This window comes from Aphis gossypii, chromosome 2 (genome assembly GCF_020184175.1).
Source record: "Aphis gossypii isolate Hap1 chromosome 2, ASM2018417v2, whole genome shotgun sequence".
NCBI classification, from domain to species: Eukaryota; Metazoa; Arthropoda; class Insecta; order Hemiptera; family Aphididae; genus Aphis; species Aphis gossypii.
The window spans coordinates 47,430,949-47,443,053 of NC_065531.1; the positions used below are offsets into that span (position 1 = coordinate 47,430,949).

The following is a 12,105-nucleotide window of genomic DNA, read 5'->3' on the forward strand; positions in this document are numbered from 1 at the left end:
TTATGTAAGTCTTGTTGCAGTTGAAAATGATAAGTCATTTTTGTTTAAAGTTTTGAAGTAAAAAAATATATTTTATTTATAAATATCTAGTTTTTGCCATCAATGATCTTATATTTCTTAAACTATTAATTTAGAAAACATTTTATAGAATGTATTATTTTGTTCGTTAATTAATATTTACGATGCATTTACGTCAAAAATACTTACAAAATATCAAGTATTCTAGTAATTCTACGTTAGTAAATGTTATAGTGATCTTATATATAATATTTTATGTATACCTAACACTTCTTAAAATATTTTATTCGCACAAGTGAGAAATTTCATGTTAAAAGTAATAAACTTCTCGGATAGGTATATCTTTCAATAAATTTTGAAATTAATGTACGTATAGAATACACTATTCGCATGTACATTATATATACCTATTAAAGATTTTTTTTTATCTATGTTTCATTAAATTTTAATACCCGTTGAAGAAACAGTCACCGACTATTAGGTATATAGTATCATATCGTTTTCCATTCCGAAACGAGCGTAATTGACAAATCTGTCGATGTGATAGAACCTACTAATAAAATGCTTGTATGTATTTATCTATAGGGATATGAGTATATTATGTTTATATTGTACGTAATAATATATTATATATAATATAATTTATATGTACATTTTATCTTTCTGGTCATTGGCTCTATGAGATTTCACCAACTACTATAAAAATATATAAAACACCTTCCAAAGAAATGTTATTACTTATTAAACCGAATATTTTTATCCATTTTCCGTATACGATGATATATAAACGCAACTATTTGCGTCTGTATCTATGTACAGATATAGGAAACCATATATTCATCGGCCGTCTGTGTGCTAGATGTGATTCTCAATATGGATACGAAGCATTAAAGTATTACATGCGCGTATTCGATTTTATTATGTTATTGCGGCGCGATGATCGGGACGTTGGCGTTCGCTTGAAGTTCATTGGACGCGCATACATGTAAATAATAGTATTTACATTAGGTAGAAATATACTATACAGGGTGTTTTTCCTCAAAATAAAGGTTTGCGCAGTTTTTTCCTATTTAACTTTTTTTTTAAATCATCAAACTATATTATATAAATGATTCAAAGTTATTAGCATAATTTATGTTATATTTTAGAACAAAAAGATAAAATAATTATTTTTGAGTTTTGATAACTTGTAATTTTTCAATGAGTTATTTCGTCTGTATATTTATACTGTGAAATCGCTAATTTTCGCGAATCATTCAAGCACAATTCCTTTTTCTTTTCTCGAATAACTCTATATACTTGTTATAATATCTAAACAATTCTCGTCTAGCACTTAAAATATGCCACGAAAACAAGAACCTGTCTTTTACTTTTTGACTTATCTATCATTTATCGTTTTCGTTTAATATTCCTCATGATGCCGTACACTTAAAAAATCTTATGGATATTATTACTTACACGCCTACGTTGTTAATAATGCAAACATCTTGTTTATATAATAAAATTAAAGTATTATGTACGTTTTTAAGTTTAGGCGTATACCTACTGTTGGCATGTCGCAAAGATAGGTCGTGGGTGCGAGGACAAAATGCACGTTTAGATACCCTGTATAATAACAAGTATACTATGCTTAGGTATATACGTGTATGGTTTTCAAAATATGTTTCATATAATTGTTATTATCGTTATTATAATATATTGTAACAGTATGCGGACGACGCGTGAGTGTAATATTTACGCAGGTACACGTAATAATATTATTATTAAAAATCTAGAGTTTCAGCAGTGCACGTATCGAGTATAATAATTTAATACTATATTGTAGTGTATAGGCCAGTGGTTGTGCGAACGGGTTCCTGTACAGTTATCCGTCGCCGCTTCTATAATGGTGACCTTGTTGTACAAATAATGCATTTTGAGACTACGGCGTCTACAACACACATATAATATATATTATTTTATTACATTTGGTTTGTCATTATACGAAACAACACTATACTATAATATAGAGTGATTTATATAGTAACAGTGATTTTCTAATCACGATAATCGCCCTCCTTTTATGCTTTAACCGTAATAGATGCCATTTATTTAAGTTTTGATTTTTGGAATATTTAAGTAAGCTGTTAAGGACAATATTTTCAAATGCGTACATATTAAATACTTGATATCGTTTAAGAAATTTTGTGTCAATACGTTTTTTCTTTATTACTTAAATTATTATTATAAGATACATTTTTTTGAAAATGTTTTTAAATCAAAATTTAAGCAAGTATTTTTAGAGTTTTAAATCTTATGAACTATAAAGATAGTTTATTATATAGTTGATGATAAAAATATCTTCAAATTTTGAATACATGGTGTTTCGGTTATAAATTATAATATGTACATTGTATATAAATATACAATGTGAAATACATTCAATATTTAGTTTAGTGTTTAGTATACTTGAAATTTATATTAGTTATAAAATAGGTTCTAATAGATCAATATTCATTTCTATAATTTTTAAATCATCGTAATATAAAATATATATTATTATTATCCTTGTGAATAATAATGTAATATAATGATTGATTAAATTCAATGTGTAGATATTTTAAAAACAATCATCTGTTTTTACAATTTTTTTGCAAAGAAAGAGTGATCTTTATTTTAAAAAAGAAATTTTTATCGTCAAAAGATAGGTAATCTTTGAATGAACAGTAAATAATGCATTTGAAATTATATCGTCTTTAATTATTAAGTATGCTTAAAAATTCCAAAAACTAGAGTTTGACTTAATGCATATAAACAGATAAATTTGAGGGCGTATTAATATGTTTGGCGAATCGTTCTGTATGATAATAATAAGATGTTATATAGTATGAAATGTGTATCGTGTATGTCGCCGCAGCTTTTCCTGTCGAAATGTTTACATTACATACCTACATATTTATTGTACGTATACATCGTTTTTTATACATATATGTATACAGGTACCTATGTTACATTATTGTTACATTTACCTATTATACGACTATACGATTAAATAGGTACCTACGCCCTTTCCTGCAGCAGTGCGCCGTTGCCAGTCATTCCGAAACGATACGCGATGATGATACCTTGATTTGTGTATAAACGATAATAATTAGTCGGTGAATAATAATTTGAACCGTATAGGCATTGTCCACGCTGACGGTCACGGTGTGCTCGAGCAGTGCGACGAAGTCCCGAAATTGGGTCATCTCCGCCTCCACCAGGACGTCAATTAAGGTTAGATAATATAATATATAATGTACGATATATTATACATTAGACGAATGTGTTACTATTTATTTTAAATTTTAAGTGTACCATATATGTGTGTCTGTAAAAATGTTTATTATATACACACTGTCTACCGTGGTAATGATATTATCGTCGTCGTCGTCGTCGTCGGTGTGTAAATTGCCATTTAATTAACCGTGGCGGTCGCGGAATCCATGATCACTCCGATCACCAAGGTTATGCACTGCTTCCACGCCTCCACCAGAAGCGCGTCTCTGACAGGTACGTCTGTCGGCACTACGCGGTCCTCAATCATACATATCAGTAGGTCTTTGACGATCTGCCGAACACATGCAAACGATAACAATAAAAACGCTTAGGTACTTTACGATGTACGATATAATGATGTCACTTAACGATATAATATATATTATTATATAATGCATCTTAATATTCGAGGTGATTATTTTCACGAATCGGTCATTTTTTTGGTACATTTATGTTTGTTATTGAATTTGTTATTATTAAAAAAAAAAAATTGCATATTATCAAAAACTGGTTCGATATTTGATTCTTACATAAAATATCTTGTAATACGAGAAAAAATGAAAGGTTTTTATTACATTCAAAAACGCTCGTTAACTGTTGAAAGAATCACTCGGTATGACACGTTTCCACTCGTATGGCAATAAAATGTGAGATATAATATTATGGTATTATTATTATGTAGAGCGACATGAAGAGAGCCAAACTGTCGATGTAGCGAAAAAAATCATTACTTATTGTATTATATTATATTATTGATATACGCAATATTCCATTATTACAGACTTTTTTTTTTTTGAAACAGTCTCGACCGCAATAAAGATTTATGCACTCGAGTGTTTATCACATATATATATACTTTATATAGTAATAAAATAACTCATAGTATAAAATATTTATAGTATATTATTATATACTTACCTAACCTAACCAGGTACCTACGGTTGTAGCACGTTTGATCGGGCTTCCGTTAGACCGTTTGACACGTCCTTATAGTATATAGAGAATAGACTACCTATATATTACACTCTACGAGTTGTATACTCAGTTATGTAATTTCAACGCGTTTCTATGATTTGCTAAAACGTACGATACACTTTTGAATCTTCTTTCGTCAATTTTATCACTTTTTTACTGTGGGATCGTAGGGACTACACCTATAATATTATAATGTTACCCCAAATTCACGGTTTTTAGTTCTTTAAGCTATATATCGATATGAGGCTTCATTATATTGTGTTACAATCGTATTCTATCGAGGCTTTCGAGTTATATTACACATTTTTTTTATATCAATAAAAGTATTAAAAGCGATAATAATTAATAATATTTAAGGTCAAAATGTTATGTTAACTTACTTAATATTAGTGTTGTTGTTCTAGCGGGAACTACATCTCTCTCATCTAAATGTAGACCCTAGATAACCATAATTAATCCTTAAACGGTTCTACTTAATAAGTATAGTGAGATACACAAATAAAAAACAAATTTGTCGTTGGGAATATTACTATACTGATTATAATAATAATATTATACACTATTAATTTCATGTTACTAAAATAATCAAACGGTTCATAATTAATATGTAATCACTGGACCAATGAAAATATATTCAGTTCGAATTATTCCGCTATAATAGTGACTCTAAATTATTAACATAAATTTAAATCATATTATAATACTTCCACATTCCAAATATTCAATTTGAATAATTATTAGTTTGTCGCATACATAATGCGTTTCTTTGTTGAAGTATTGATATGATTATAAGGGTACTTATGTAAACTAGCATAATGATTTATTGAGTCATTCTCTGGTTTTCAGAAATCTATAAGTTTAATTTAATTGAAAATTTATTATTCCATACATTACATTAGAATAAAATAAATAATTCAATAAATAGTAATTTGTATGACTTGAAATTGATTATTATGGATAATTTTTAAAACCAGCATGCATATTATATTACAATCAATTATAGATTCTTTCGTTAAATAAAAATATATACATTTTGTACTACGTGTAATGATATTTCACAGTTACAATATTATAAATTATTATAATTAGTATATTATATATTATAATATTGTCAACGAAAGTATTAAATAATCCATGAATAATAATCACAGTTAAAAGAGCGACCCAATATTGCGACATAATTAGATTTTTTTTTTTTTTAATTACTATTTACCTCAAAATGTTCGACCGTAAGACGAAACTTGCGATGTTTTTCTCCCAAATCCACGAGGATTTTGTGTAACTCATCGGGTATTTCCAAGAACTCAATAGCAGTATTAAACGCAAATCCGGTCCTAAAAGTGTGTGCCAAAAAGTGAACGTTCGATTCAAGCTCTTCGGATGGAACATGAGCGAAGCGATCAAACTGTAATTGATATGATGGACTTCTCTTGAATAGACTTTGAAAAAAAAAGTATTTATGCATATAAATCTATACATAATATATGTAGTGTGTACTTAAAATACAATTAGAAAGTATAAAATACTTTTGTATACTTAATATAAAATGTAGTCCAAAAATTATTTGAAACTATCATGGGCCATGATTGTTTCACTAGAACCGTTTGAGACTCGTTCAAAAATCGTGTGGACTTCATAGCACTTGTGTAAAAAATACAATGAAAAAATTAGTAAATATAAACGTACCTATTTCTTATGTTATGCAATTTTTAATAATTTTTAAGTTTAGATAAGACACGTAGTTAAGAATTTAATAGTTAAAAGAAAAAAATATTACCTAACTATTTAAATATGGAGATCGATTCATATGAAATACAATAAATATATAATAAACAGATAAATAACTAGGTAGTAGAAGTATATTTTGCTCGTTAAGTATTTATGAACTTTCTGTAAATAAAAATAATGAACCAAACACAGTCAATTGCAGGTTGTTTATTTAATGGCTTATTATGGTTCATTTAGTAGCATTGTCATTACAGTGATTTATTAATTAATTCAATTCATACATTATTTCAAAATATTGTTTTCATAAAAAAAGTTAAAAATATATTTAGGTACTTTTATATTTTTATAGTAATTATTCAACTACATATAATAGGTTGTACAAATAATAAAATTTACTACATTATTAGGTAAATTGTTAACAAATACAGTTTTAGTTTGATATTACTCTTTTAAAATTATTTTCAATAAAACTTAACGCGTAATGTTGGTGATTATAATGGTTACCTATGTTTTTTTTTTTTTTTTAATGAGTTAGTGTTGTTTGACTTTACCATACTTTAGCCATTGTAGTACAAAGATAACGCGACAATTTTCTAAACTACAATAAACCCGCATATAGTTATATTAAATTTGCTATGTTATTTGTTTACAATTTATATTAAAGGTCGTATTAGACTATTTATTTGTGTCAATATTTAGTTTTTTTTAACTTAATAATAGGTACTAAAATTAATGAAAATGAAAAGTTTTAGGTGATAATTTAATGAAAACATTTCTTACTGTTTGAAGCTAAATTCGTGTAATTAATTTACATCTTCTGATTGTTTTCAATGTTTTTCTTTCAAATAATATTGTTTTTTTTTTTTCAGTGCATTTTTATCCCTACAAAAGATCAACTTTACACGTACATGCACGTTGTTATCAATTTCATGTTTACAGTACATTGTTGTAAAGACTACAAACAATTTGTGCGCATTTTCGAGTTACAGTCCATATGATAGATATACTGGAATAAAGGTTATGGAATTAAAAAGCATGTTGTCATTACTGTCTTTGAATTGGATGAACATTGAACATACTATCGTATTGTGAAGATAAGGTAAGAATTTTTTATAACGTTATAGATTTAATTGCTGTAAGCTTTAAACTTTGGTTTTTAAAAAATTGCACTTGGGTTTTATTTTCTTATGTGTATACTTATTTACTAATGAAATATTTAAAAAAGTTCTCATTGGGTAAAAAAAAAAATAATACTAATACATAAATAATTAAATATTATAAATGTGTATAATAATTAATTATGTATACTGTACGGTTTTATTTTTAAATATTATTTGTATGGTTATTATAAATTATATTTATATTTAAAGTAATTATTGAATTATTCATACTCAATCTAATATTGATGCATCTATTATGTTAGAATTGTTGATAATATCTTTCGAATGATTATTATAGTAATTTATAATATTACTACCAACGTAGTTCAACGTCGATGCGATATTGCTCCACTAATATAATATGATCGGGTAAATAGTTCTATATAATTATATTTTTGAATAAAATCATTGTATTATTTATAATTATGTTAGTTCTTATTTTTAAAATTAATAATTAGAGAGGTAGTTGATAGAAAATTACAATTCTGAGATACGTCTGCAGGTCAAAATAACTAAAAAAGGAAATATTCTAAAGATGTGTTGAGATCACGTGGGTTTGATAAAAGGTATATAATGTATAAAGATAAAGTATTAAGGTAGGTAGTAGGTAAACAAAATGTTGACTCTCGGCCAAATTATTCGGTATAGGTACATATTATAATATTTATAGTGTAAACCTTAAAATGTAAAATGAAAAATACGTTAGCTAATGGTTTTTAACTACCTAATGATCTTGTTTTTAGCCAAGATGTAAACGTGTCGATTTTATTGTTTTTGTCAACAAGTTGCACGTTCAGTTATAAAACAAAATACGATTCATCTCTTCTAGGTCAGCACTTTAATGTACTTATAGGAATAGGTGATAATATTATATTGACATGTTTAAATAAGAAACAATTAACCACATCACCAACCTCAATCCGTATTTTTTATACATTAAAAATAGTTCGTACCTATTTCATAACGAAGAATCGTAAATTTGTATGTGTTTTTAATACTAAGCTTAGTATTGATTTAAAAAGTCTTAATTATTATTTTTAAGTGTTTCGTTTTGAAAGGTTCACGAAAAAAACTTCATGATTCATCACCAATAATCACATTAATTTTAATTTTCAAATAATATCACTACAATATAATATTTTAAAACATATTATAATGTATTTATGTTGTAATTCAACGAGTCGATCGTCATTAATGTAAACATCAATCAAATATAAACGATATAAAGATAAACGACGACTAACTTCACTGCATGTGCAGTAAAATCGATTTAATAAAATGCCCTAATAATAATAATAATAATAATAATAATAATTTTATACACTTTCATGGCCGCGTCTAAATCAAATTGTTAAGGATCGCGGGAAATCGTCAGACCAAACAAAAACAAAAAAATGTCAAACGGTATTACAGTAATATGCAATTAAATATTGTTTTAAATTCTTTTCACATACAGGCCTAGAGAAAAAGAAATCATTATTTTTAATATTTTATTTTATTGCGGGAAATATAATAATATGTTATTGTATATATATATATACTTTATACAGTTGGTATATCATTAAATTATCGTATCTTTGTCGATTTTGCCCTATCTGGAACTCGTTGGACGGGATGTATGTATAATAATAATATGTCAACATTCGGTTTGATACACCGTGCAAAATATTATATTCTATAGCGATAGGATTTTGTTCTAAATAGTTCGTATTTCGTACCTATAAATACTACTACTACTGGATGAATCCGACAACGGTATTTTAATTCAAACGATCTGGTTTCAATTTCACACGTTAAACCGCACATATACTAAAAATTACACAGAAATTTGCGAGTCTTACTTATGCAAATAATGCACTTTACAATATACCAGGGAATCGTACACATACATGTACATAGACCATGGTTTCAATAATAATTAAACAAATAAGATATTAAGAGTCGAGTAGGTGTACGCTTTTACCTTACTCACTGTGACGTTAAAAAAAGAATAAATTACACTATTAATTATTATCATTATTTATTATTAAACAATTACGCACGGTACAATATAAAATGATTGCATTCGACATTATTTTAAATCATAGACGCGCAATGGTTTTTATTGTATTGATAAAGTATTTAGAAATATGACTTTATAGGTACTGTTATATACGTCTTTATTTTTACAATGTTATTTGAATTTTTGAAATACACATGTAGTGATGAATTCATATATAATCTACGACGATTATCACTATAAGATAATAACAGAATATTACATTTATTTCACTTGTTGATTTATAGAAACCATTTACATTTTTATTAAGTATATAAAAATTACATGGATAAAAATAAATATAAATATTTAGGCTACCAAACTATATAATATGGTATTATTTCGTATTTCAAATTCTGGTCTTTTAGCAAAACATTATTATACCATATTAAAAAGACGTATCAATATTATTATTTTGTTATTATATTTGTGGACATTAACAAATATAAATTAAATTTAATGATAACTGATGTGTTAGCGTAAAAGAAGTTACTAAAATTCTTATCTGGAATTTTTTAGTATTCTTGAGTATCATAAAATATTGAAGACATACATAATAATTCTGGTACATTATACTTACATATGTTTAATATTTTGTTGATATAGAAAATATCTAATTCGAGGTTAAATAAATAAATAATTATTTGTAAAATTTAAAACGTTTAGAATAGGAAATCAGCAAAAATGATTTAGTTATAGATACTTATAGTTTATACTGTTATTAGGTGTTCTATAAGAATAAATTAACCGAATTTAGATTTCTTATAACTATTGAGATCATTATTGGATAACACATTTTATATATTATGGTTAGGTAGAAAATACAAAAAAAACTTGGTAACTATATGGGTGTAAAATTAAATATAAAAATAGTATTCAATAGACAATATATTGAAAAGAAACCGGTAGTATACCTAAAGTAGTAGAGGTTTTGAACTCAACTGGAATATTTTATTTCTATTGAATACAATGAATAATGATGTTCTAAATTATACTGCAGTATGCACTAGAATTCGAAAGTCATTATTAACTATGGGTTAGGAAATTAATATATTTTAAATCAGTTACATAGAAACTAATACAATATGATCTGCAGGCTGCAATATTAAAGCATTTATAATAATAAATTTGCAATTTGCATATTTATTGTTTACCAAAACTTTATTTTTCTAAATATTTAAACGAAAAATTTATTCATAAAATATAGATTATACATTATGGCCAATTTAAAGTGTAATTTTTCTATATTTTTAAAACAAATAGATTTTAAAATTCATAATGAAAAATTATTAAACTATTAGGTACATTTATAACTGAAATTAAGTCATTTGACCAATGATTGACTGAGTCATTCGAATAATGGGTGTTAAGACTGTTAAGAGTTATGTTATCATTTTTTAAGTGATATAACCATTTTGAACTGATATTGTTAATTGGGTCAATTGCCATTTTATAAATTGTTATTAAATAAAAGTGCACAAAGATCAAACAAAAAAGGGCGCTTAATAAATTCTCAAACAAAAAATATTTCGTTTGAGTACAGTTAAGTGTTCCAAAATAAAATATCGAAATCACGTGCCATTATTTTACTTTGCGAGTATTTGACTATCAATGCGAAGTATCTTTAAAATAATCATAATTTTAAGTTGTAACGTACAAATGATGCAACCTATTTATTATAATAAACTATTTAGAATTGAGTCTGGAATGGGGAAAAGGCACGGTCCCAATCCCATCTCTTTCTAAGAAATATTTCAATATTTTTACACATCTGATAGTCATTGTAAATTTTCATAACATAAAATAAAAAATGTTTATTTTGTGATGAAAATTTTCTAAATTATAACTTCCTTATGAATTTATGTTTGATAATAACAACAATAGGATAAAATATTTTGTAAGTTAGTGAAAGTAGAAGTTGTGAACAATGTGTGATATTATCATTCAATTATTATAATTGATATTAGGCGTTTTTGACCTATTTGAGTGAGGTTAACATATTTTCTAACAATGTATATGAAGATCGTTCAAAATTAAATGTTAAAATTTCAATCTTAATTTTGAATTTCTTATTTACTTACTACAGATTATAAATAAGTGTGGTGGGTATCATAATATTATTGTATTGCCACTTCCTGTGACGACGACTGTATTATAATATGAGTGGATGACGCGTATTACGTTTTTTTTTTTTTTAATTTTACATCCGGCGGGGGAGAAGGACTATTACGTTGTTCGCTGGAAACAGTTAATTGACTCGACGGCGAGTTTCGTGAAGTGAAATATATATATATATATAAGCGTATATGAGGTGTCGTGATGATCTCGGGAAACATGACTTATATTATTATAATGAAGCAACGGTATATTCGTGTTATATTGACAATCGGGTTACAACGGTTTTGAAAATAAAAAAATTTAAAAAACACCGATTGAAATTCGAAGGCTTGTCAAAACTCCGCGAACATGTAGTGGTTGACAGAAAAAAAAAACCAATAGTTCGATATTATACGAGTTCGTTAAAGAGCAAACTCGTTAAAACGAATTTAGGTAAATTGGCAAACACACACACACACACACACACACACGAGGCTTATCACGTGGTAGCCTAAAACGTGTATACAGACGCTTTCAATAATTATAATATATATATGTATACATACTTTATAATATTGTTTTTGTGTTGTTTATAAATCGACGGCGGCGGGTGGCGGGGAAGTGCGCGGAAGGCTGCGTGCGGCCACATAATAACACCGCGCCAGTGCGTGCACTCCGGGGCCCCTCTCCGTCGTCCGACCGCACTTCCGCTCCAACACCGCCACTCGGCCGCCGAACGGGTTCTCCTACGTGGAAAACGATCGTCAAGTGGTCCGCCGCGCCGATGTTCAG

The 12,105-nt window shown here is 27.2% G+C and overlaps 1 protein-coding gene and 1 long non-coding RNA gene across 2 annotated transcripts; one reads left to right on the top strand and one right to left on the bottom strand.

Annotated features, from left to right (window-relative positions):
* Nucleotides 1–2,641: 2,641 nt before the first annotated feature.
* Nucleotides 2,642–3,486, top strand: LOC114132544 (uncharacterized). Its single transcript, XR_007604485.1, has 3 exons — nucleotides 2,642–2,958; nucleotides 3,054–3,273; nucleotides 3,350–3,486. It is a non-coding gene; the product is annotated as an uncharacterized LOC114132544 (long non-coding RNA).
* LOC114132542 (uncharacterized) lies at nucleotides 3,455–12,005 on the bottom strand. Its single transcript, XM_027998026.2, has 4 exons — nucleotides 11,880–12,005; nucleotides 5,827–5,931; nucleotides 5,504–5,729; nucleotides 3,455–3,607 (listed from the first exon to the last, which is right to left on the bottom strand). The coding sequence occupies exons 1-4, from the start codon at nucleotides 11,960–11,962 to the stop codon at nucleotides 3,455–3,457; spliced, it is 567 nt and encodes a 188-aa protein (XP_027853827.1). The 5' UTR covers nucleotides 11,963–12,005.
* Nucleotides 12,006–12,105: the final 100 nt, after the last annotated feature.

Coding starts and splice junctions, on each gene's coding strand:
- LOC114132542 (XM_027998026.2), bottom strand. CDS start 11,962: ATGTGGCCGCACGCAGCCTTCCGCGCACTTCCCCGCCACCCGCCGCCG. Junction 5,730..5,826: donor TGGACTACATTTTATATTAA/GTATACAAAAGT, acceptor TTTTTTTCAAAG/TCTATTCAAGAGAAGTCCAT. Junction 3,608..5,503: donor TTACGGTCGAACATTTTGAG/GTAAATAGTAAT, acceptor TGTGTTCGGCAG/ATCGTCAAAGACCTACTGAT.